This window comes from Gobius niger (genome assembly GCF_951799975.1).
Source record: "Gobius niger genome assembly, chromosome: 4".
Classification (NCBI taxonomy): domain Eukaryota; kingdom Metazoa; phylum Chordata; class Actinopteri; order Gobiiformes; family Gobiidae; genus Gobius; species Gobius niger.
In genome coordinates this window covers 18,305,021-18,332,781 of record NC_136855.1, presented here as the reverse complement: position 1 = coordinate 18,332,781, position 27,761 = coordinate 18,305,021, and the positions used below count along the sequence as shown (strand labels likewise).

At 41.1% G+C, this 27,761-nt stretch overlaps 1 protein-coding gene across 1 annotated transcript; it reads right to left on the bottom strand.

Moving 5' to 3' along the window:
- Positions 1-197: 197 nt before the first annotated feature.
- On the bottom strand, positions 198-27,246 carry slc22a31 (solute carrier family 22 member 31). The gene is made up of 9 exons (XM_079555280.1): positions 26,673-27,246; positions 23,725-23,828; positions 22,681-22,835; positions 11,702-11,870; positions 8,739-8,884; positions 7,526-7,634; positions 6,149-6,363; positions 5,075-5,186; positions 198-1,347 (listed from the first exon to the last, which is right to left on the bottom strand). The coding sequence occupies exons 1-9, from the start codon at positions 27,132-27,134 to the stop codon at positions 903-905; spliced, it is 1,917 nt and encodes a 638-aa protein (XP_079411406.1). The 5' UTR covers positions 27,135-27,246; the 3' UTR covers positions 198-902.
- Positions 27,247-27,761: the final 515 nt, after the last annotated feature.

Genomic DNA, 27,761 nt, shown 5'->3' with positions numbered 1-27,761 from the left:
TGCATAGAAAAGAAGCCAAGCTACAGCTACTGTCTTGAGAATCTGTGCAAAAGATATGGACAGAAATTATAACTTAAAATAAAACAATACACAAATCAATCCTAGTTATTCACGTAGGCTGATAAAATAGAATACTAAAAAAAACAAAAAAAAATCAAATCAAATCTGACTGAAGGCATAAACAACAACAAAACACACTCACATGAAAATGAATACGCTGAACAACAACCAATTAACCTACTTGGCTTCCAGTGTTTTCAGAAAGGACGGGCTACCAGCATTAATTTTATCCAGTGTCAAGAGCGTCATACAGCGCCCTCTAGTGCTCAATACGAGTGGCTCCTCTCCGCTCTGTGACACTGCTGAATGAGACTTAATGAAAAGTGCGTGAGCGGCATGTCGCTGCTGTTCACATGATGCACAGCGATCACATGTCTAAAGCAGCAGCTCTGTCATGAAGGTTTTCATTAGTTCCCCAAAAAGAAAGACTGACGACATTGTGCCACATCAGTTGATTAAAATAGGATAGAAAGTGAAGCTATTTTTGTGGTTCAGTAACAAATGTTTATATTGTTATATTATCTTGTGACATAGCAATAAATAACTATTGTGTCTTTTGTCTATTTTAATTTCACATTCATAGTAGTAAAAGTGAATTGCTAGCATGTTCAACCATTGTTTCATAAATTTCAAATGGATCAAAATGCGCCTGAGCAACATTGTAACATTACTTACCAAAATAAAATAAAAACTAACACAGCAATGTGATGATGTAAAAATGAGAAGTTTGAGACACCTGGATCTAAAGTGCGCTGCATCCTCCCAATCAAGACACTTCATGGTCCTCTGAGGTAAAGTATGTCCACAGTAAGAACAAGTCTGTAACATCTGGGTTCGTAGGGCTAGGACACCACCTCTCCCAGTGTCTCATTGTCCTGTTGCTGGCCATCACTGTCCAGCAGTAGAGGGGAGTGACCCGGTACTGCGATCCTATAGGGCAAATTATCTTTAGTCAACATTTTTCTTGTGGCAGAAACGAGACGAGAATAATTGTCGGGGTTGTATTCAGAGAGGGGCGTGCGGGTGCGTAGCAGAGGCAGATTGTCCCGGTCAGGATGGGACAGGAACAGGGGGGGTCTGCGCTGGCTCTCCCCCTCTTTGATCGAGTCCGGGAGAGGCTTGCGCTTGGTTTCGGGTAGGAGCATGATGCAGAGGACGGACAGGACGGCGAAGGAGGCGAAGATGACGTGGTGAAGGAAGTAGCCGCCATTATTTTGCAGCTCCATTAGAGACGAGGCCGCCATCCCGACACAGCCAGCAGCCAGCACCAGGCCCAGGCACCCGCCTCTGAAACACAAGCATACAGTGGGTTCGGAAAGTTGTCCTAAAGTTCAATGTCCGTTTCTTGTTGATTTCCCTCACTATTCTTGTTTTCAATAATCAAGTCCTGTGAATGTTGTTGTGATATTGGGTTAATTTAAAAAAAAAGAACAAGAAAAACGATTAATACGTTTTCCCAACCATTAAAGGGGCTAGATGCAAGTTAGCCATTTTATACTCACCCCTGCCACCTCAGGTTATATATGTAACTGCACCTTTTATATTAAGCTCGTGCATGACGGCACTTCGGACCGAATTAACACATTTTGAGTGACAGTGCAGGATTTTAGAGGCAGTTGTGGTATATGTGTCTGGGCTCATTCTACATATTAGGACATTGTTGAAACATGTAAGGGGAAGAAAATACTTAATTTTTAATTTTTAATTTTTAAACTCCGTATAGTCCCTTTAAGAAATACGATAAATCAAATCAAACAAAATACAATGTTATTATTTTGTCCAGCAGGTCAGACTACAGTAACGGTCTGCTCACTGGCCTTTCTAAATAAACTTTAAAAAGGGACCATACGGAGTGTAAAATGTTAAAATTATGTATTTTCCTCCCCCTACATGTTCCAGCAATGTACTATGGTGTAGAATGAGCCCAGACCTGTTCACCACAACTGCTTCTAAAATCCTGCACTGTCACTCAAAAAGTTGTTACTTCGGGTCCGAAGTGCCGTCACGCACAAGCTTAATATATAAGGTGCAGTTACACGAATGACCTGAGGCGGCAGTAGTGAGTATAAAATGGCCAACTTGCATCTAGCCCCTTTAATACAGCTGCAGTATATCCATAACACTACTGTGCGAGACCAGAACCAGGAAATACGAACATATTAGTCCAGTGCTCTGTCGCTCAGACAATGGAATTTAAAACAGCTCTGCTTGTGTACAAGTCTTTTCATGGTTTAGTAACACAGTACATCTCTGACACGTTAGAGTCATATGAACCATCTCGGGCCCTGAGAACTTCAGGGAGGGTCTCCTGGTGGTTTAGAGTCAATAATAAACAGGGCAGGGCTGCATTGACAGGCTGAAAACAGTTTTTAGCTGTGCCAAATGACACTGAATTATCTGCACTCTTTATTGTTAATGTAAATTAATTAATTAATTAATTATTATATTGATGTTTGATTTGATCTTCCTTCTTGTAATTTTATGCAACTGTGAATTTCCTTGTATAGGAATTGTGCTCCATACAGTATATATTTAGGGAAAAGGTGGAACAGATTGGTAACTTCTAACTTCGCCCCAGTTTGGAGAACGCAAAAACTGGCCTATTCTTTTAAGAAAAATGGGAGAAAAAGCTGTTTTGAGTAATATGAAGGAAAATGAAGAGAAAAATAAGAAGGGGTAGAAAATACGGGGAAAATGGGAGGAGAAAGGGAAAAGAACAAGGGAAGAGAGAGGAAAAAAAAAAAGATCAGTGGTTGAATTTTTTGAGCTCTTTATTTGTAATGTGTGGTTGTTTCCTTTCCTGTTTTAGTTATGAGTGGTTATTTTTACTTTTTTTTACTTTCGTCCAGCTATCAAAGGACTTAAAGCTGGTACTGACAATTAAGTGGTGTATTTGCAAGATGTACCATCTATCTACAAAATAACAATAATAACTAGAAATGCAATGGCTGCGCCATTGCGATTGACTGCGGAATTGCGGGAAGCGAATGCAGAAATTGCATAAACCGTTCAAATTGCACAAATTGCTTAATTTGCATAATCTAATTTGCATAAACTGGTAAAATGCATAAAATGTCATGTTGCATAAACTGTATAAACTGCATAAAGTGGTCAAATGCACGAATGGGTTAATTTGCATAAATTATGTAAATTGCATAAACACTTTAAAATTCATAAATCCTAAATGGCATAAACTCTTAAGTTGCATAAACGCTTTAAAATGCATAAAGTGGTTAATTTGCATAAATTATTAATATTGCATAAACTTTTTATATTCCATAAACTGGTCAAACTGTTGAAATGGCCTCAGTGCTTGATTGGCAGAAGCTGCACAAATGGCTGAAAGTCCTGGAGTCTCCTGATTGGCTGGATTCCCCCATACACACCAATGCAAAAATTTCAAACTCTCGTATACAAAAACTGGAAATCTGCAGAAGGACAATTTTTTCTCAACACCCACAAGTTGCAGAAGCTGAACATGCACAAAGTGCAGAAATTGCATAAAATGCAGAAAAAAGTGCAGAAAAGCATGGATTTGGGGCAGCCCCATTATAAGTCAATGGGAAAAATCTCCGACATTTTGGCTGATTGCGGAAAAACCGTAAGTTGCAGAAGTCCCAAAAGTAATAGCACCCTTCTCCTCAACATGCGGAACATTTTGATGCATAACTTGCATAAATTGCACAAAGCATGAAGGTGCTGAAAGCTCTAGAAAATCGGGAAAAAGATGGAAGAGGAATAATAATAAAGAACATGAAAACCAATAATTGACTGCGGAAGAATTCCGCAGTCAATCAATAATAATTAAAAAAAAAAATCAACTAGAAATGCAATGGCTGTGCCATTGCGATTGACTGCGGAATTGCGGGAAGCGAATGCAGAAATTGCATAAACTGTTCAAATTGCACAAATTGCTTAATTTGCATGATAATCTAATTTGCATAAATTATGTAAATTGCATCTCTTTAAAATTCATAAATCCTAAATGGCATAAACTCATAAGTTGCATAAACTCTTTAAAATGCATTAACTGGTTAAATCCCATAAAGTGGTTGATTTGCATAAATTGTTAATATTGCATAAACTTTTATATTCCATAAACTGGTCAAACTGTTGAAATGGCCTCAGTGCTTGATTGGCAGAAGCTGCACAAATGGCTGAAAGGCCTGGAGTCTCCCCATTGGCTGGATTCGCACATACACACCAATGCAAAAATTTCAAACTCTCGTATAAAAAAACTGGAAAACTGCAGAAGGACAATTTTTTCTCAAAACCCACAAGTTGCAGAAGCTGAACATGCACAAAGTGCAGAAATTGTATAAAATGCAGAAAAAGTGCAGAAAAGCATGGATTTGCGGCAGCCCCATTATAAGTCAGTGGGAAAAATCTCCGACATTTTGGCCGATTGCGGAAAAAACGTAAGTTGCAGAAGTCCCAAAAGTAATAGCACCCTTCTCCTCAACATGCGGAACATTTTGATGCATAACTTGCATAAATTGCACAAAGCATGAAGGTGCTGAAAGCTCTAGAAAATCGGGAAAAAGATGGAAGAGGAATAATAATAAAGAACATGAAAACCAATAATTGACTGCGGAAGAATTCCGCAGTCAATCAATAATAATTTAAAAAAAAAAAAAGGTCTTTGCAAAAATTCCATTTATTATCAATGATCCAGAAAGATCTAGCCTTTATACTGAGAGTAGATCAAAAGAAAGCTAAAAAGCAACAGCTAAATGGAGAGGTTCACTGCCTGACAAAAAAAAAAGTAATCACAAACAATGTCTAATATTTCGTTGGACCGTCATTAGCCTTGATTACAGCACACGTTCACTGTGGAATTGTAAATGTCAATACAAAACTGGTTCAATCCATGTCTTTAAGATGGTAGAAAAATAAAAGGACAATGGAAAGACAGAAAAAAGGAGAGCTTTTCTTTTTGCAGTAAAATTTTTTGATGAATTATTAGATTTCAAAAGTGCATATAATCACCGACAAATAAATGTAGTAATATTACCTGACAACAGTGGGCAGGACCTCACTAGCAAAGAAGGTACTGAGCATCGCCAACGCCTGAGAGAAGATCAGCCCCACCACAGAGAGGACCAGCACCAGCCCTCCACGCAGATCTGAGACAAGACAAAAACTGAGTCAACTGCGCCACAAATTCAGTGTGAGTTAAAAATATGTACAAAATCAAGGAACATATTGAGCGATATATGCTGTATAACAAAACAATTCTTGTCGTCAAAAGTCAACTTAATTAGCTGTGTTCATTTGATGTCCTAATATAAATAAATGCATGAATAAAAAATCTGGACAGGTGAGTTTTCTACAGTTGAATTTGCATTTAACAGTTGCAGATGTTCTGACCTGGTTTAAAGTTGAATTATTAATTAAATCAAACGTTGTATGTTGCAAATATCAAAAAGTTGAAATCTGTGCGTGTTTGACCTTGTAGTGACCAGCGGCTGTATGAGTGGTCAGCATAGCGCCTTTACTTTCCATCACAGTGGTTTCAAAGATGCTCCAGGATCAATTGTTTGGAAGATTTTCTCTGCTGACGGACCCCCTCATCAGAAAACCTACAAAACAATAGATCCTGGAGCGTTGTAGAGACCACTGTGACCAAAACTAAAGGCACCATGCTGACCACTCATACAGCCGCTGGTCACTACAAGGTCAAACACGCACAGATTTCAACTTTTTTTTCACACATTAAAAGTTGCATAATGCACCTTTAAGGTGAAACAATAACTGGCCTAAGGTTCAATAAATACAAAATATTTCCTCTGTATTAATAAAAGGTGGAATTGAATCATACAGAACAATTGTGTCAAATTTCCATGGGAAAGAATCGTAAGCCCAAAATTGATTTGGCAAATTTATTCAGAAACTACTGACAAACTTCTGGGGATTTTGAACAGGCCTAATAGACATAACAGGCCGCTGCCCTCCATCTGAAATGTTAGACCATAAAGTTGACCAAATGTATTTAAAGTAAAGGATACATTTTATTTTACTACAGTGAGGCATATCACTAATAACGGATCCGTTTCTATACATATTTGGTTGACTGAAAGTAACATACATGGAGTAAGAGCCAGCAGCAGAAGTGAGGACAGTCCCGTTATAATGGCTGACAACAGGAGCATGCCTCGCCGCCCAAAGTGATCCACAGACAAACAGATGAAGATACACGCCAGCGCCCCCGTCAGGACACGAATGAAATAGGTGAAGTAGAAGTTGGTGTTGAAGCTGTGGACATTTCTGGTGAAGCAGTACTGGATGCCAGTCCCAATAAACCTGCAAGTAGTAAATACAAATGTCAAATTGTTAAGATTGTGGTGGGTTAAAGTCTAAGATCAAACCATCGTCAGGCGCTACAACTACTTTAAATACATTATCCGTGATATTTTTTTTAATCTAGAGACGCAAGCAGCAATACAGACCCTCGCCCCGGAAACTGTAATATATGTTTATGTAGAATCTGTGCGAGTGCACAATCGCATGTCATTTTCAGCAACCCTGATCACTCAATCTGCGAGTTTTTGTGCACAGGAAGGCGCTCAAAAGGGGGAAAAAATAACAAGAACAAATGATGAGAACAAAAATCCCGTGCAGAGGAGGGTAGTGTTGAGTTACATTTACTCATGTGCTTGAGTAACTTTTAGAAAAAATGTTACTTCTTAAAGTAGGTTTATAATACGGTACTTTTTACTTGAGTTACTATTAAAATTATAATGAAGTATCTGTACTCTTACTTGAGTAAAAATAATCGCTACTTTTTCCACTGAGTATTAAAGCGGCAATTGGTTCATTAAAGTAGATGTAGTTTCTCTAGTGCACCTTATTCTTTAGAATTATTTTGTTTTTCGATATGTTCATGTCATTTTCTTTGTAAATATGACAATTTCAACATTATTTTATGTTCTGTTTCTACTAATAAAATGTTTGATTATTTTATCAGATGGTTTACATGGTTTTGTATTATACATTGTTATTGAATCGAAATCAAGATACGAACATTCAAGATATTAATATCGAACAAGCAACGATATATTGTAATCGTATTGATATCGATTTGATAACATTAAAATAGAAAAAAGCAAGATATAAACAATGTACATTTTCATTAATAAAACTGCACTCTTTATTATAATGCTTTTATTTTTCTGGAAGATGCTTAACCCATAATTATATCGTATCGCATCGATATCGAGATATCTGGCATGAATGTCGAGATATGAAATTTTGTCCTTATCGTTCAGCCCTAATACACAGTAGGCGTGTGTGCGTGATCACCATTATTCATTATCTAAGACTAATGCATTATTATCATGATGACTTATACAGTATATGAACATCAGCATTTTCCTTGCATAAATATACACACAAATGGAAATGGTAAAATGTGAGCAGTAAATAGAAGTGCTTTTCCACCGAATAAAATGATAAATCAACTTACAAAGTGAAGCTGAGGATGAGGCAGTTTTTCCAAATGACACGAGTTTGACGCAGTTCCAACAGCGTGCGGTAGCTTGGCTGGCAATCTTCCCCAAACGCTGAGTCAATGTCTGCAATCAATCAATCAATCAATCAAAATGTATTTGTATAGCATTTTACGACAACAAGTGCTTCACAGAACGATAAAAACGATTTAAAAACACAAAGTTATTGCACCCTAGACATAATTCAGTGTGTTCTAAGTATTAAAAGCTGTGTCTTTAATCTGGACTTAAAAAGTGCCAGATCTGTGAGAACACGCAGACTGAGGGTTCCAATGTTTAGGTGCAGCAACCACGGAGGAACGGTCGCCCCACTGTTTGCACCGGGATGTGGGCACGTCCAGAACCATATGATCGGAGGACCAGAGAGCTCTGCTGGGGCGATGTACGGTCAACGACTCCGTTAAATATAGCGGAGCAAGACCATGAAGAGCTTTGAAAACATTAACATTTTAAAATCAATCTATCATTTTAAAATCAAAAGGCGCAGCTGGAAAAAGCTGGCTTTGACAACAGCATTTATTTGTTGCTGAAAGTTCAGTTCTCGTTCAAAGACAACTTCTAAACAAGCTCAATATAATTTATTAAGTAATTTAAAGCATTGATCAGATAAAGTTGCTAAGGAGTTTAAAGGAGGGTTTGCGTACAAAGCTAGACAAATTCTTCTTGGGGAAAAAAAGGTTTGTTCATAGTGAAAGGTTTGTTATGGGGCGGTAACGATGACTCTTATGGGTGTAAAAAAATGCAGAAATTACTCAGCAAATGACACCCTTGGTGCTCTGTGTACTTCTGATACTTATTCCGCAAAAAAATTGTACACGTTAAAGCCACACTGCGAAACATTTCAGATAATATGTTGCAACATCACATGGGAAAAGTCTGAAATAAACACTGTTACGGTACCAAACATGCTCCTTTTAATCAGTTACACACAATGCTTTTTTGCAATGTGTTTTCAAGAGGATGTAAAACAGTATATTTAAACCTCATGCTTCATTATTACACTCTCTAAAGTGAAACATTTTAGGTTAATTTCTTCTATTTTTGGGTGAATTTCTACGCAGTGTGGCTTTGGTCAACAACAATGAACCTCCAAAACATTTGCATGGATTGTATAAACAGTACTAGAATTTTGGAAAGGACCTGTTCATTGTGGGAGTGGGTTCAGCTTACCTGTCTGTGCCATTTGTCCGGGATAAACCTCTTCATGCAGACATGTGCCGTTCCTGGAGCTAAAGTCCTGCAGGCTTTTCTTGGCGGTCGGGATCTGTAGAGTGGCCAGGAGCCAACGAGGAGACTCGGGGAACACAGACCCAAAGCTGAGGAGGGACAGGTTGTTATCATCCACGCACACAGGGAGAATTTACATGTCATATCAGACAGTAGTAGACAGAGACCGAGCATGTCACATTACAGAGAGATGAGAAGCACTTTTGCATATTAGTCTCCAGCAACGTAATAGATAAAATCACCAACTGGAGCAGGGCTGTTTTGCTCCCAAGTGATTCCTTATTGCAAAACCACAATGGAGTGATTCCTAAAGCCTCAATTCCTTAAGCCTGTTAAGCATAGAAGCAAATAGAAAATAAATACAAACAGAGTCATTCTTATGTCAACTACCTGAGTAAACTTGTTGTGGATGTTCATAGTTTGCTTAAAGTAAGATTTTACTTTCTGCCCAGTAACTACCTGTCGTGTGTTCTGAACATTTAATAATAGATTAAATTTACATTGTACGTACATGGCAGCTCGTAAAGTTTTGAAATATCTTCAATTTAGCCTTTTATCTTTGACCAGAATGACTCACTGCACAACTCCTTCCACTTTAGTGAAACAAATAGATGTTAGCCATTTTTAGTGTTTCAAACTTTTTTGTTTTTATATTGCATCACTTTAACTGAACCAGTGTTTTGAACCATTATAGCAAGAATTAATGACTGGTTTCTTGATTCAATCGTAAGTATACATGGATGCTATAGACATTTTCTGGCCAGACACTATATACACCTATACAGCTATGTAATTCTTGTTTTTGTGCTCTGCTCTTTTAAGTGTAGGGTCCCTGGACGGTGACCTGAGGCGTGTTCGGGCCTGTTGACTCAGGTGTGGCTTTAACAGGTGTTTTCACAAAGTTTTATGTATATTTTACAAATCAAACACAAGAAGACAAATAACAGTCACCAAAGTAACTACAGTTCTACAAGTGTGTGCATTTTAAAAACAAAAAGTTCATAAACACAAAATAAAGGCTCCTTTACATACACTGCGTTCCAAATTATTATGCAAATGGCATTTTTCTAAGATTTTCTAAATTGTCAACTCAAATGAGAGTCAGCATAATTTTCAAGTCTTTACCTGGTAGAGGATCATTTAAATATGGTGGAAAAAATTTCCTAGTGATAACGGAATTTTTTTCCAAAATAAATATAGTAAAAACCTCAAAATCCACTGTTCCAAGTTATTATGCAACTCATCGTTTCAATACATTTTAAAGCTTGTAATTAACTGAAAATGGTCATTTGTTGAATTTGTAGCATTAGGAGGTCATATTTACTGAAATCAAAAGCTATATCAATCAAAAAAATATAAACAGGTCAAGTTATATTTTAACATAGGAGCCCTTGTGTGAAAATTCTTAAATCCATTAAAATTGTAAGTTTTTGGACAGTTTCTGCTTGGATTTCTTTGCAGGATGTTAGAATAGCCTGCCAGAGCTGCTGTTTGGATGAAAACTGCCTCCCACCCTCATAGAAGTGTTTTTTGTTGAGGCTCCAAATGTTCTCAACAGGGTTGAGGTCAGGGGAGGAGGGGGTCCACATCATGAGTTTCTCTCCTTTTATGCCCATAGCAGCCAGTGATGCAGAGGTATTCTTTGCAGCAGGACATGGTGCATGAAGAGGATCTTGCTGGGGAAAGCACGGCTCTTCTTTTTGTAGCATAGAAGACAGTGGTCAGTCAGAAACTCCACATATTTTTCAAAGGTCATTTTCACACCTTCAGGGAGCCTAAAAGGGCCTAAAGGGGCCGACCAGCTCTCTCACCATGATTCTGGCCCAAAACATGACTCCGCCACCTCCTTACTGACGTCACAGCCTTGTTGGGACATTGTGGCCATTCACCAACCATCCACTACTCCATTGAGTTGACCATCCAGGGTTACACGGCCTCATCAGTGAACAAGACTGTTTGAAAACGAGTCCTCATGTATTTCTGAGCCACTGCAGCCGTTTCTGTTCATCATCTTCAATTAACAGTTTAGGGGAGGCCCGGATAGAAGTTTTATGCACAACTGCAGCCTCTGGAGGGTCCTACACCTTGATGTTCGGGAGACTCCAGAGGCACCAGCAGCTTCAAATACCTGTATGCTGCTTTGTAGCATCTGTTCTCTTAATCTGATGTGTTTGTCTGGCAGAAACCGTCCATATTGTGCCTTTATCTGAACAAACCCGAGTGTGCTCTGAATTATCCACAAATCTCTTATCAGTATGATGATTATGCTTAATCTTTCATGAAATATCGAAGGTTTTCATACCTAGATCAAGGCATTCAACTTTTTCACGCTTTTCATCAGCAGAGAGATCCTTTTTCTTTCCCATATTGCTTGAAAATGATGATCTGCTTAATAAAGTGGAACACCCTTTTTCAGTAGTTTTTTCCTTAACTGGGCTTAACCTGAAAACTAATCATCCCAGGTCTCTGAGATTAATGTCAGTGATTCATAGAGCCCTGAGACACGATAACATCCATGAGTTTCATTATTATTGTTTTTTTTTTACCTTTTTGACACAAAAATCCAATTTGCATAATAATTTGGAACGTAGTGTACAGGTGAAACTCGGAAAATTAGAATATCGTTCAAAAGTTTATTTGTTTCTGTAATTCAACTTAAAATGTGAAACAAGTATATGATATAGACTCATTACATGCAAAGTGACATGTCTGAACTAGACAAATTAAACTCTGGAGTGAGGAGTGAGACACCACACTGACTCAAGCCCTTTAGTTTAAATTTGATGCTAGAATCATCTAATAGACTCAGCATTACTATCAGACTCAACAAACAATGTTCTTACAATTCATGTTATTATTATTGTCTCTCGGCGACTGACGACATTGAGACAAGTATCTCCACTCACCACCAGTATCCGAGCAACAGGATGAGCGGCAGCGTGGTCACCGCCTGAAGGATCGGCCAATCACGGCACAGCGCGGCGAGACCCGGCAACAGCAGCTCCGCGAAGACACCAAAGAATCCGCTTACCATCGCCACCATGAGTCGATGAGGAGGATCACACAGCTCCAGCCCTAGAGGAAGGAAAATCACCACAAATCAGTTTCATAACAAACCCAGGCAAAACCAATCTGTTGATCTAATGCATTTTCTATCACGAAACAAACAAGTCTTGAGTTTGTGGGTCACAGCAGAGATAAAAGCTTTCTGATCAGATGCAATAACAATCATTTCTCGGTTTTATCCATGTAGATTATTCATGAGCTGCTGAACAAAAAAGAAATCCGTCTTGTTTGTCCTATCGCCAATCCCATCAGTAGTTTTGATGGGTGACCAAGAGGTAAAATGCCTTCATGTGTGCTGGAGATGTAACCAAGTTCGTTCCACGTTTCCCTCGACTTCTTCCACATCCTGAAAGTTGTGGGAGGAGCATTTCTGGCTTACTTCCTATTACTACTTCCACACTATTGTTCTCCTCCCTCAACACCATCAACAAGTCACTTTTTGTTTACATATTCTGTCCTCTGAATATGTACTCTACCCTAGGGAATTTCAGATGATCCATGATAAAACTTCTATAGCAGTTAACTGCCCAAAACTGCCCACTTCATTGATCTGACAATGGATACAACAGCTCTCACTGCAAAAATGAGTGAGTGAGTGAGTTATTTGTCATTGTACAAACATACAACAAACTAGTGTTCAGGTGTTAGTCCTGAGCCGCTGCGACTGAGCCACGCCGCCACTGTGGGTCAACCTGACCAGCATGTTTTTGGAGATAGAGGAAACTGTAGCACCTGGAGGAAACCTGGCTTCAATCCGAAACCATCAAATTGTAGCCTCTAAGCACTAACACTAGCAACTAACTCCTTAACCTTTCATGGGGTCGACTGTTAGATCTATGCAGTTAGTGAACAAGAGCTTCAGCAGCATTTGAACAATCCGTCCGTCCTTAAACAGGGGAAAGGGAAGTGACATCACCAACAGCTGCTTTTCTTCTTCTTTAAAGTTACTGGTGAAGTGCAGGCCAAACAAAAGTGCATGTCGCCCCCTAGTGTACAGTGTCCAACAACAACATAGTGTCCAAACAAAGACATTTAAGACATTTATTTCCCTTTAGTGTTATTTTATTTCAACAGCTGTTTCATAAAGCTACATTATGCAAATGATACATGTGGCTTAAGTTTCTACTAAATGAAAACAAAAGCATTTAATCTGTTTCCTGAGTTTACTCTTTAACACTGACATGTGACTGAGCTGTGGAGACGACAACATGGATTTTGTCATTTTTATAAAGTTTGGCTTGTGCAAAATCTTACTTTTTAATTATTATTATTTTTATTATTAAATGTGCTCCTGTCAATCAACAGTGGTTGCGCATGAATCACTCGAGGGTGGGGGCGAGGGGGGTGGGGGGTTTGGCGCAGTGGCTTGTGGGATGGCACATAGCTCCTAATCACTGGTTAGTTAGCATCAGAGGTCCCTATGCTAAAGTGGCTATGATAGTTAGCATCAGAGGTCCCTATGCTAAAGTGGCTATGATAGTTAGCATCAGAGGTCCCTATGCTAAAGTGGCTATGATAGTTAGCATCAGAGGTCCCTATGTTAAAGTGGCTATGATAGTTAGCATCAGAGGTCCCTATGCTAAAGTGGCTATGATAGTTAGCATCAAGGCTCCTTTTCCTAACTACTTCCTAACTGACTTACCAATTCGGAAGCAACTTGCCATGGCGGACGCTGACCGCTGATCCGGTTTGGCGTAAGAGCTCTTAGCAATCTGATGGTTTCGGAAGGAGCCCTGGCTTCAGTCCTCCTTTGATCCTCAAACGGTGCAGCGCCTCCTTGGGTCTGTCCCTGTTTCAGAGCGTGGTGTCCTGCACTGGTCAGCTCCACCTCCTCCTTCCTCCTGCAGCTACCTCCACTCCACAACAGTCTTTCCCCATCTTCTGATGATCTTCATGTTCTGTAATGTTTTTTTATTTCCACGTTTCTTTTTCTTATGTATTTTTCTACTGGGCATGTTTGTATTGTCCAGAGTCTTGTTTTTTATGTGTCGGTGAGCCAAAGATGAAATTCTACCTCGGTAGACAATAAAATTCTACACCATTCCATTCTCCTTTGTAATAAAGTTAACTTATACACACTGAATAAAACAATTCATAGGGGGCAAAAATATATAAATAAAAAATGAAGAGAATATAAAATTAATGAAAATATAAAAAATGTTAGCGTTTGCAGTCATAGTGCAGGTGATAGTGATTATCAAAGTGAAAAAATAGAAGCAACGCACACCAGAAGTACTCTCAGAGGTGCAGATGTTGAGGAAAATCTTCATAAAAAAAACAAAACAGCATTGCACACTCAAGTAGCCGATGTCCAATTTTTAATCAGGATGATAACGTTTCCGCATAGCCTTCATCAGATCATTCTTAGAACCACAGTGTGTGATTGTTAAAGTGACACTGATACGGAAGTTATTGCATGTGATTTTGCATATAAGTTATTGTGCATAAATTAGAAAGAAACAGGATAGATTTCTTAGAGACGGATAAACATAATATTTTGAACATTTTAAGTATTAAACTTCAACAAAATAACACAATTACCAACACTGGATGTGAATACTACCTGAATTGTACACAGGCTATAAAAAAAGAAGAAGAAAAAAAATGAAAGCCGCAAGCGGCGTCGTGCGGCCCTCGCCCCTGGCATTCCCCCCCTTGCAATTGCCCCTGCTCGCTGTCGCCCCATGCGAGCCCCCCAATTGCTATGCTCTTTGTGAGCCCTTCTGATCGATCTTGCCCCTGGCGGCCTCCCCCCTTGCGAATTCCCACATTCGCTGTCACCCAAACCTGCTTTAGCCTCTGTCTCACACCCAAACCACTCTCTTACGCCTGCTAACCCATCCCACTCTCGCCTGAGCCTTTGTCACACACCGGCCTCACTCTTGTCCCAAGTAGCTTTGGTGCCGGCCCACTGTTGCCTCAGCCTGAAGGCCCCCTGTCCTCAGCCTGGGCTGCTGTTCCAGATATGAAGCTTGTAACACAAGCCTATAAGTAATGTAAGTCTATCAAAGATAACAAACGGAAACAGGAGAATCAGAAAAAGACGTTGCAAACTTTTCATACTTGTTGTAGGAAGACACGTTGTACTGTAATGTGGAACGAACCAGAGGGGTGTATAAATGGAACACCTCTCTGCAATGGGCTGCACGAGTGAAGAGGGGGAAGGGAATACACAATTGTGTCACATTACTTGGTTCTCATTGTGTACTTTTATCAGGCTCGAAAATATGTGAATCATGTGAAAAAACAAAGAATTGGAAAATTTTCATGGCAGTGTTTGAACTGGCAACCTCCTATACCAGAGACCAGCACACTATCACTGAGCTATAACAACATACTATCGTTGGCCTGATGTGGGCAATTATACTCTAGAATAACGCTCCAAAATTAGGTCCCAGCACCTGAGGAGAGGTCATTTTTGGTCAATTTTCCCCCTCCATTTTCTTGATTGTTTTCGACATAGTCCCTGGTGTTGCCTCAATAGTTGCCCTACTATCCTGCCATGTCTTTAGTTATGCAAATTCTGTAAGCGTTGTTCCCACTTTTGTCATGAGGGTGGGACCATAGGTGCTGAATTATGTCATTTCCAGTAGGTGCCGAGGAAAAAAAAAATAGAAAAAAATAGTAAAGGTCAGAATCGAACCAGCAGCCTCAGGATTATGAACCCAATGCTCTACCTATGACACTATACAGGCACAGTTAAAACACTAGCTGAACAAAGGAATGTCTTATGAAACTCCCCGTGCATTAGAAATGTTAGGACTAGCTACCTCCTTCACCTAAGACGACCTTTTACCACTGAGATATAAGTCCATACAAACATGGGCCTGATGAGGGCAAGGCTTCTCTAAATTTCTGGGCCGAAATTAGGGGACAGCACCCCACTGGAGGAGAGGGAACATTTCCCAATTTTTCATGAGGGCGGGACCATAGGCGGTAAATCATGTTCTTCCCAGAAAGGGCCAAAAAAAAGAAAGAAGGAAAGAAAAAAAAAAAAAAACTTTTGAAGGTCAGAATTGATCCAGGGGCCTCTTGGTTATAAACCCAATGCTCTGCCCATGACACTATACAGGCACAGACAATGTTTTAGTCGAACAAAAAATATCTTATGAAACACACGCACTCATGGTCTTAGGCTGAGACAATGTGTACAGTGGTCCATGTAAAATGAGAAAGCATAAGAAAAGTGTGAAGGCTGTGTTAGGACTAGCTCATTCACTGAAGAAAACCTTGCTACTACTGAGATATAAGTCCATACAAACATGGGCCTGATGAGGGTGAGGGTTCTCTCAATTCTCAGGCCAAAATTAGGTGACAGCACCCCACTGGAGGAGAGGGATCATTTCCCATTTTTCATGAGGGTGGGACCAGAAAGTACCGAGTCCAAAAAAAAAAAAAAAAAAGGTGATGGCTGTGATCGATCCATCAACCTAAAGTATAAGAACCCGGCACTCTACCAATGGCGCTTCACAAGCTTAGTGAATACTACAGCCAATTTAACATTAATGTTATGAAAGACTGCACTTGTGTATTTGCAGAAAATGGAAATTACAGCTTAAGCATGAATATATTTCATTCTTTTTAATGAGGGTAAATTCCTCTAACTGCCCAAAGATTTGATGAGAGGGTGCACCAGCCCAGCAGCACCCTCCATATAAAAAATATTTCGTTGAGAGCGAAATAGTACGAGGAACACACAGAGGGACGGACAGGAAACGGGTAAACTAAACTTCCTGTCACTATAAACTTTAGAAAAAGTTGATTATGGAGTCAAAAACATAAAAATTGAAGCATCTTTCTGTGACAGAGGGGTAGTATAAACATGTACGAGTCTAAAACTGTAGCCGTTGTGAATAAAGGAGGAAATTTGGAAAATTGACGAATTTCAGAGAAAACTCTTAGAGAGGCCACCATGCTGCCTGGCTAAGACCTCTGGCCATTTCCACGGAGGATGGGTGGGACCACTTAGAACCACTTAAAACCCACTTAAGGCCCAAAGGCGCGAGTGTGTGTCCAAGTTGGTGGAGGCTCTCCGTCACTGAATTATTTTTTTCAAATTTGCAGGTGGCGCTGTTGTGCCTTTTTGCACGTCCCACATTGGACACTCACATTTTCGTAAATTTTTCACCAGACCGGATTTTTCGGTGATTTTTAATTGAGTTTTCGCGCACGTTCAGGGGGTGAAAATCCAGTTTTAAGAGGCGGAAAGAAAGAAAGAAAGAAAGAAAGAAAGAAAAATAATCGTTTTTTGCCAAAAAAACCTAAGCCGTTGCCGTTACCACCACATGCTGTACACCGTTGGAAAGCTCTGGCTAAGGCGCACAAAAAAGTTGTGGGTCATTTTTTTCTGGCGTGTACGTGGAGCGCGCGGTTGGCCGCTGAAGCCCCCGGGAGGGCTTTTCTGCAAAAGCAAAAACAATATAGGCGTTTTTCCATTGTAGCTGTTTTTACACATTAGACATTTTCGGAAAGCTCTGGCCGAGTCCTATGCGTCTGTCGTGGTCGGAGGTCGCTGTGGTCCCTGTCGTGTCCGTTGTGCACTCTGTACGCCATCGAAGCGCACCCTGGTGCCCCCCTGCGTTGCAGAAGCAATAGTCCCTATCGCCATGTATGGCGCTCGGGCCTAACAAGGGTTCCCGTTGCTCGAAATACCATATATTATACATTTTCGGAAAGCTCTGACCAAGGCGCATGCAACTGTCAGGGTCATGACTCTCTGGTACGTACCCAGTGAATGAGTGATGACATTAACATGCATTTTATAGGGGGCGCTGTTGGGTCCACTGCCACCAAACCTCATGTCATGTATGCGGGGGTGAAGGGGCAACATGTGTATGAGTTTTGGTAATAATCTGAGCTAGTTTGTGCGAACGGGGGCCATTATTGAGGTCTCAGAAATCGCCAAAATAAAGGTCAACGTTGGGGCTCCACTGGACGAAGACCGCAAAACGTAGCAAAATTCTTTGGATAACTTTTGATCCCCAACATGTGTAGATGAGTTAGAAGCGATCAGAAGCTCATTCGGACAAACGCCCACGGAGGAGTTCGTTCAAATGCGACATCAGCGTGGAGGCAATTTGACTTTTCCTCATTTTTCCACTCAAAATAGGGGACTTCCTGTTTGTCAGGGGGCGGGGTCATAATAATGTTTTTTGCTGGTCACGACCTGGACAATGTCTGTGCCCAAAGGCGCGAGTGTGTGTCCAAGTTGGTGGAGGCTCTCCGTCACTGAATTATTTTTTTCAAATTTGCAGGTGGCGCTGTTGTGCCTTTTTGCACGTCCCACATTGGACACTCACATTTTCGTAAATTTTTCACCAGACCGGATTTTTCGGTGATTTTTAATTGAGTTTTCGCGCACGTTCAGGGGGTGAAAATCCAGTTTTAAGAGGCGGAAAGAAAGAAAGAAAGAAAGAAAGAAAGAAAAATAATCGTTTTTTGCCAAAAAAACCTAAGCCGTTGCCGTTACCACCACATGCTGTACACCGTTGGAAAGCTCTGGCTAAGGCGCACAAAAAAGTTGTGGGTCATTTTTTTCTGGCGTGTACGTGGAGCGCGCGGTTGGCCGCTGAAGCCCCCGGGAAGGCTTTTCTGCAAAAGCAAAAACAATATAGGCGTTTTTCCATTGTAGCTGTTTTTACACATTAGACATTTTCGGAAAGCTCTGGCCGAGTCCTATGCGTCTGTCGTGGTCGGAGGTCGCTGTGGTCCCTGTCGTGTCCGTTGTGCACTCTGTACGCCATCGAAGCGCACCCTGGTGCCCCCCTGCGTTGCAGAAGCAATAGTCCCTATCGCCATGTATGGCGCTCGGGCCTAACAAGGGTTCCCGTTGCTCGAAATACCATATATTATACATTTTCGGAAAGCTCTGACCAAGGCGCATGCAACTGTCAGGGTCATGACTCTCTGGTACGTACCCAGTGAATGAGTGATGACATTAACATGCATTTTATAGGGGGCGCTGTTGGGTCCACTGCCACCAAACCTCATGTCATGTATGCGGGGGTGAAGGGGCAACATGTGTATGAGTTTTGGTAATAATCTGAGCTAGTTTGTGCGAACGGGGGCCATTATTGAGGTCTCAGAAATCGCCAAAATAAAGGTCAACGTTGGGGCTCCACTGGACGAAGACCGCAAAACGTAGCAAAATTCTTTGGATAACTTTTGATCCCCAACATGTGTAGATGAGTTAGAAGCGATCAGAAGCTCATTCGGACAAACGCCCACGGAGGAGTTCGTTCAAATGCGACATCAGCGTGGAGGCAATTTGACTTTTCCTCATTTTTCCACTCAAAATAGGGGACTTCCTGTTTGTCAGGGGGCGGGGTCATAATAATGTTTTTTGCTGGTCACGACCTGGACAATGTCTGTGCCCAAAGGCGCGAGTGTGTGTCCAAGTTGGTGGAGGCTCTCCGTCACTGAATTATTTTTTTCAAATTTGCAGGTGGCGCTGTTGTGCCTTTTTGCACGTCCCACATTGGACACTCACATTTTCGTAAATTTTTCACCAGACCGGATTTTTCGGTGATTTTTAATTGAGTTTTCGCGCACGTTCAGGGGGTGAAAATCCAGTTTTAAGAGGCGGAAAGAAAGAAAGAAAGAAAGAAAGAAAGAAAAATAATCGTTTTTTGCCAAAAAAACCTAAGCCGTTGCCGTTACCACCACATGCTGTACACCGTTGGAAAGCTCTGGCTAAGGCGCACAAAAAAGTTGTGGGTCATTTTTTTCTGGCGTGTACGTGGAGCGCGCGGTTGGCCGCTGAAGCCCCCGGGAAGGCTTTTCTGCAAAAGCAAAAACAATATAGGCGTTTTTCCATTGTAGCTGTTTTTACACATTAGACATTTTCGGAAAGCTCTGGCCGAGTCCTATGCGTCTGTCGTGGTCGGAGGTCGCTGTGGTCCCTGTCGTGTCCGTTGTGCACTCTGTACGCCATCGAAGCGCACCCTGGTGCCCCCCTGCGTTGCAGAAGCAATAGTCCCTATCGCCATGTATGGCGCTCGGGCCTAACAAGGGTTCCCGTTGCTCGAAATACCATATATTATACATTTTCGGAAAGCTCTGACCAAGGCGCATGCAACTGTCAGGGTCATGACTCTCTGGTACGTACCCAGTGAATGAGTGATGACATTAACATGCATTTTATAGGGGGCGCTGTTGGGTCCACTGCCACCAAACCTCATGTCATGTATGCGGGGGTGAAGGGGCAACATGTGTATGAGTTTTGGTAATAATCTGAGCTAGTTTGTGCGAACGGGGGCCATTATTGAGGTCTCAGAAATCGCCAAAATAAAGGTCAACTTTGGGGCTCCACTGGACGAAGACCGCAAAACGTAGCAAAATTCTTTGGATAACTTTTGATCCCCAACATGTGTAGATGAGTTAGAAGCGATCAGAAGCTCATTCGGACAAACGCCCACGGAGGAGTTCGTTCAAATGCGACATCAGCGTGGAGGCAATTTGACTTTTCCTCATTTTTCCACTCAAAATAGGGGACTTCCTGTTTGTCAGGGGGCGGGGTCATAATAATGTTTTTTGCTGGTCACGACCTGGACAATGTCTGTGCCCAAAGGCGCGAGTGTGTGTCCAAGTTGGTGGAGGCTCTCCGTCACTGAATTATTTTTTTCAAATTTGCAGGTGGCGCTGTTGTGCCTTTTTGCACGTCCCACATTGGACACTCACATTTTCGTAAATTTTTCACCAGACCGGATTTTTCGGTGATTTTTAATTGAGTTTTCGCGCACGTTCAGGGGGTGAAAATCCAGTTTTAAGAGGCGGAAAGAAAGAAAGAAAGAAAGAAAGAAAGAAAAATAATCGTTTTTTGCCAAAAAAACCTAAGCCGTTGCCGTTACCACCACATGCTGTACACCGTTGGAAAGCTCTGGCTAAGGCGCACAAAAAAGTTGTGGGTCATTTTTTTCTGGCGTGTACGTGGAGCGCGCGGTTGGCCGCTGAAGCCCCCGGGAAGGCTTTTCTGCAAAAGCAAAAACAATATAGGCGTTTTTCCATTGTAGCTGTTTTTACACATTAGACATTTTCGGAAAGCTCTGGCCGAGTCCTATGCGTCTGTCGTGGTCGGAGGTCGCTGTGGTCCCTGTCGTGTCCGTTGTGCACTCTGTACGCCATCGAAGCGCACCCTGGTGCCCCCCTGCGTTGCAGAAGCAATAGTCCCTATCGCCATGTATGGCGCTCGGGCCTAATGAAATATTTCACAAACTCCACGCCCCTGGTCCAACCCAATCTGCAGCTTCAAGAAAAAACAAACAACAAAAGTCAATCTGGACCTAATCTAGTCCTGACCTCTGAGGAATGTGGAGGGGCAAGTCAAAAAACCAGAGGGTAGCAGTGATCCCCTTGAAAACACCAATACACTATCACTAAATAACATTCCTGCGATGCTTCATGTTGGTTACACAACAACTGCCCTGAGTGAATCTGTGCCGGGCAGAGCCCTCTCCACACAGACATCACACACACAACGTGTAAACTGAGATGGTCAAAGTGAAGGGAGTAAACCTCACAGCTGCTGCTACTGTCAGTCAGAAATGTGGCCATCCCTGCCATTTGTCAGACCACAAAATGACTTGAATTATTCTTTTATTTCATTCATTGTCCTCTTGTTTAATGGTCTAAAAGGTTATTTTAGAAAGACAATGTAGGTATAGCAAAAAAAAAAAAAAGCAAAAATAGCTAAATAGGTATTTAAACAAATATTTTTGTTATACTTATGTCTTTCTAAAATAACTTTTTAGACAATAACTTGTATTATGATTTGGGAACTTGATTGTCCATCTAATTACACATTTCATTTATACGTGTTCTTTTACAAGGGACTATTGACATTTTTTGCCTCATTGTGAACCAGTGGCTCATCAGCATTATTGAATGAATATTAATGAACAATGGCCCCGCACCCGTGACAGAGTGTCTTCTGAGTACTACCTTCATGGAGGAGTATACGGGCCAGGTCCAGCCAGCTGAAGAGTGGCTTCATCTACTAGGCTGTCAGGAAGCTGAACTCTCTCCCTTTCCCACCCTGTCTCCCTCTAATTCTACATACAATCACAAACTGTGGGCCACTTCAGCCCCTTCCGAGCCACAAAACTCTATTGAAACTTCTACTTTAGTGAATTTGTGCACACACGTCCACAAGTGTTCTACTCACCCATCACAAGACAATTACAGTTTTGGCAACAAGACAGCAGTGTGATCCACATTCAGAATCACAAGAGGTTTGGTAACACACTGGCCTTACTTTGAGATGGTTTCCAGAAAATATATTTTAAAAAGTAGTTTAAAAACAAAATGCTTTAACTTGTGCTTGAGTAATATTGATTTTGAAGTAGCAGTAACAGAGTAAATATTTCAGATACTCTAAACATAATACATTTTTGTATTCATAATTTGTTTTACATTATGTTATGCTTTGTCTTTTGAATAGCATCGACTTTACTGCTCAGTTTTCAGTATTTGAGAAGTACTTTTACCAAATACTCATTATTTACTTGAGTGGACTTATTTGAAAGTCCCCTCTACTCTCACTGGAGTACATATTCGGGTTACTCTACCGTCCTCTTCATGTTTCATTCTTTAGTTGAGTGGAAAGTTATTTTTAATCAGCCTAGTTACTCTACAAATGCATGACATGTGCACAGATGCAGTGTCAGTGATGACTAAAGGCGACGGGAAAGTACTTCCAAGAATAAACAGCAGAAGGCTGATGATTAACTTTGCAGTGCCATGGTAAGCTGAGATGGAAAATAGACAACAGATCTCATCAGTCCATAAAACCTTGTAGTACAGCCGTTTAAACCATACTCACTGTTGATGTAGGAGGACACAAAGACGCCGGCGAGCATGCAGCCCTGAGCCAGCCGCAGCAACAGAAAGACCACGGCGCTGCTGGACAGGCACAGGCACACCCCCAACACACTGGACAGACTGAGGGACAACAGGAAGCTCTTCCGCCGACCAAACCTGCAAAACAAAAACAACTGCAACATTCAACTTTCTATAGAACATGAAAATTATTGCACTGAACATGGAACTATCTGTACTACTTACCGCTGCAAACCTAGATTAATTCAGCAGTTTGTGTGTATTGTTTTATACCCAGATATATACCCCTGATTGTGTCGTCTCATGAATTACTGCATACAAAAAGATCTTGATTAAAGTAGGAGCATAGTGCATTGAGCAATTAACCAGTATTAACCAGAAGCCTTTTATTGTAATGTTGAAAACCAGTTTGTTGATAATGAAGGCCTACCTTTTCTGGCGTCAACACATAACCGGTAAAAAAAAAAGAAGTCAAAGTGCTTGATTTATTAGTTAAATATTACTCTAATAAAAGTTAAAGTTGCTCATGCAAACTTTTACGTAGACTGATTAACCACAACTGCTGCTAAAATCCTGCAAATCCTTTGAATATAGAAACTGCAGTTACACATAAGAGCTGAGGTGGCAGGAGCAAGTATAAAAAAAATGACAATTTCCATCCAGCCCCTTTAAGTACTCAAAGCATGACAAAAGTAAGAAACAATTTAAATAGGTGCTAGGACAAATAGCTTTGCACTTTCAAAAACACAAACATCGAAACCAAATTCTCCTTTTGTCGGGCAACAAGATGGGGACAAACCTTCTTTCTTGTCCTGAAACCAAGGCATTGACAATACATCCAACATCGCCACCTATTGATTTGCAGTGTGCATTTTAAGGCTTTTAAAATAAACAAAACACATGGCCAAATTAACTTTTATACTTTAGAGCCCGATATGGAAAAAGTAAAAAAATCCTCAAACTTTACTGAAGTTCAGTACATAAATAAATAAATTACTTCATTACTGACCGACTGCCTGTAGCTCACCTGTCACACAGTGTACCCAGGAAGATGTATCCCAGAATCCACCCCATCATGAAGCAGATGTGTTGCAAAGGGATTTTCCAATAGTCACTGCAAACCAAGTCCCACTGTAGAAACAAATGTTACAAATAAAACATAAATATTATATAGCTCACATCTTCAGCGCTTCCTGTCATTTCGGTGCATGACGCAACACAGCAGACATTGAGTGAGCTGGGAGGAATGTCCCTGTAACCGAGTTAAGATGCCTGCTGAGGCCTTATTACATTAGACTCACTCAAAGTTGAACCAACTCCTTACATAAGGCCATTTCCATTCACGTCGCTACCACACTGTATCTCTACAAGCACTGGGCGTCTTTCAATAGTAGCAATACTGGACTGAACAGAGCGCTTAGGGGTGTTACCAAAACCTTAACCCAAAGGGGGCAACCTGGGGCCCAGTTTGTTTTCAGTTTGCTTTGTCCAGCTAGTAAAAAGTATACAGTATTTATATGGGTATATTCAACAAACAATAGATTATTAATTTTGGTAATGGTCATCTTCAGATACTATAACGTGTGTTGTCTATAGCTCATATGTAGGGCATTAACAGTATTCCAGTACAGATAAGGCATTCAAATATGTCGAAAACCCCCCAAATCAAACCGAAACCATTAAAAAAAAAAAAAACATTTGGCAATTAGAAGTGGGAGATATAATCGTCAACCTGGAGACACTGTTAATTAGTACAAAAATAATGTCTTTGCTTGTGCTGCTCGTCTGTTATTCCTGACCAACACCTAGTCGATGGTGCATGGAAAGAACAATGTAACAATAGAGTCCTAGTGGAGTTGTAAAGTCCGGACAACATGATGACTTTTTTGTCTCAAACATGTCGCTGCAGTGGAAAAAGACAAAATGAAAGAGGAAATGACATCTATAATTTTTCAAAGCTGTGACACTTGGGATAATCTGTTTCTATTGTCCTTACAGCCTCAGTTAACTGTGTAAGTTTCTTTTTAGCATTGATTTTGAGAGTTGTTTAGCCTTATTTTTTTTTAACCTAAATGTATGCCTTGCTGTTTCCTTCTTATATAATTGTCCTTTTATTCTTATTCTTCTCTTTGATTTCATTTGCATGCACCTTGCTATAAGAATAGATAAAAAAAAAAGATTTCCGCCAGTGTGTCTCTTTATTTATACATGAAAAGGAAAGCTGCAAGGCTAGTGATCAAAAGTCTGAGGTGTATAGGACTGCACACATTGTGGACAGGGGTATTGTATTGGCCCACTACTTGTACCGAAAGCCCATAATTTTGTTCTACATCCCGAAATTTTGGGAAGCTCTTTTCCATGCCAAGTGCGTGACCGCTTTGCCCCCATGACCTCAACTTGTTACTTTGACCATCATCTGTAACATCTGTGTAAATACAATGATGAGCTCAACCACATCCAGCCATGTTTTCTCTGGCCCATGTTCAAGGCAGTGAAGCTCACTGATCTATCTACGTAGAACACCAGAGGAAACTGCAGCAGTGACCGGGGTGTGGGGGTCTCTGAAAGGAACAGGACATGGTTCATAATGAAAAAGAAAGTCGGACCCGTTCTTTGAAGACATTGCAGCATGGTAAGTTACCCGTGATAGCGCTGAACGATTTTGGGGGAAATAGCGGATCGTTTTTAACAAGTTTTGCAACTGTGATTAATATTGTAATTTGTGAATTCTTTTGCAGCACATCCGGGTGCATTAATAGCTGAAAGAAACTGAATATCAACTGCTAACTAACACAAGAATCACCTGCATTTCAGAAAAGAAGTTTAATCGAAAGGCTTATGTTGTCTTGTATGACACCGCATGGAGACATAATGTTTTGAATGCAGACTTTGTACATTTCATTTGAGTATAATCTTGCTGTCTTAACCCATAATGTCTCAAAATCATACCTAAATGGAAAGGCACAAAATGTAAAGAAACTCATCAGACTTGCTCAAAAAAGAAAAAAAAGAAAATGCACAGCCGTGTACATGCTTTAGGGGGGGAAAAAAAGTTGTATAGTTTTGAAAAAAATGTTCATTAATGAAAATATGCAAGAACCTGCATTATCCACAGCTGTCACTTGTAGATGAGCAAAGTGAGACTGGGAACATTCTGTGCCAAAGTGAAAATCCCACACACACATAGAGCACACCATTGACAGGAGAACAGCCATCTTCACACGGCTCAGAAAAAGAGCAGAAAGTGGAACAAATCCCATTTAGTGCCACTGCGTTACAGCTAAGCCTGATACTGGTCAGGACGGAGGTGAGGTTGGTGTCAAGCTTTGGAAACAAACTTCACATTTGAGTAACACAGGACATGCAAATTCTGAGCGTGTAGAGTTAACCGGCAAAAGTAAAGGGAATACTTAGGGATCAACATACAGCATCAGAGTATTGTTGTCACATGGTTAGGTTACATTAGATCACAGCATCCCAGAGAGAAGAGCAGGATTCCAAAGTGAATTAGTTAAACATTTCAAGTTTGTAATTGTATATAATGCCATAAATCTAAGCCTGGTAAACCACTGATTACACTAATTTAAACCTTAATTTCTCAAGCATCTCCATCATGCCCCACTAAACTTCACAGCTGGTGCCACTTTTTCTGCTTTTCACACCACATATTACTGCAAAAATATCTGACTTACAAGACCCATCAGGACAAGATCAGATCAGGACTACACAAAGTCTCAAATGGACCTCATGTTGTAAATTAGGCTACGTCAAAACTATGTGTAACTATATTTACGGTGTGAAGTTGTGAGCCCAAAAAACAGTGGAAAAACATACATTTGCCTACTAAATTGAAAGTCTAAAATGGCAGGTGACTCCGAGTTCCACCACTCTGTGAATTGGATGACTTGAATTAGGCCAACCTCACATGCTACTCCTTTACAAAAATAAATACAATAAAACATGCAAATAACCTACTTCAGTGACAAAGTTGCTCTGAAGCCCCGCCGCCTGATAGTACTCCCAGCCGCGGGTGCAGGACACTCTTTCCCGGGGCGCGTTGTCTGAAAAGTCCGATGAGTTTGGGGGGTACTTGAACAGCTCGCAGTGGCTGAAGCCGCCCGCCTCGTCCACCCACGGGATGGTGAGGTTGAGGTAGCCCTGTCTGGAGAAGTTGCTGAGCTGCATGAAGGCGGAGGGCAGCAGCTGCGAGTCAGGCTTGCAGTGGTACTTCTCCGGGATGTGCGTGAAGAACACGTCGGTGAACAAGTTGAGCATGACCGCAAAGTTTGGGAACCAGCTGAAGACGACCACGATGCGGTTGTAGCGTCCGTATCCTCCAGTGAGGGGAAACACCTTTCCTTCGAAGTCCATTTGAGCACACCGGTTCGTGGTGGTGGCGCCAGACGGGGCACCGACTCCTCCACCGCTGCTGGCCATGGCACAGTGTCTTCTGCCGCCTTGAGCAGCAGGGCAGGCGCGGCAGCGGGGGCGGGGGAGGAGCCACACCTGCTCCGGCTGCGGTGACTCAGATGTGGGAAAACCTCAGGGGGGACCCGCGGGGAGCAGCTCTGACACAGCCCCGACGAAGGTTCTCGTGTTTCAGCTTATTTTTGGATATGAGACATGGGGCCACCTGACGAAGGTAGCTTATGTCGACCTACTTTTATGTTTTTACACGAATTATTCAGTTAATTGGCGTTTACCTATATTTGTTTGCAAACTGAGTTGTTTAGACTAATCAGGAAAATCCACAGTTACCATGGAGATCCGCCATCTCTGGAATCGCCCATACATGGTCATTTTTGAAAACAGTTAAATTTTGAAAAAATGTATATTTTCTCTAATTATTCAAAAAACACTGTAACAAATGCTGAAATATGAACAGTTTCTACTAAATAATGATACAAAGACATGGGGAGGAGCAAAGTGGTTCAACAGCCCATAAATACATAAATAACGGAGAATGCTAACTTGATGCTACATGTTAGCATCGGGCTAATGCTAACGGTTAGCTCGCGCTAGCTACAACTGCCGTTTTTTTCCACTTCTACTGAACAATCTGCT

Excerpts from the sequence above, each read along its gene's own strand:
- slc22a31 (XM_079555280.1), bottom strand. The coding sequence starts at position 27,134 with ATGGCCAGCAGCGGTGGAGGAGTCGGTGCCCCGTCTGGCGCCACCACC. Across the intron at positions 22,836-23,724 it reads CTGGGTACACTGTGTGACAG|GTTTGGTCGGCGGAAGAGCT; the intron begins GTGAGCTACAGG and ends TTTGTTTTGCAG. Across the intron at positions 8,885-11,701 it reads CTGTTGCTCGGATACTGGTG|CTTTGGGTCTGTGTTCCCCG; the intron begins GTGAGTGGAGAT and ends GTCCCTCCTCAG.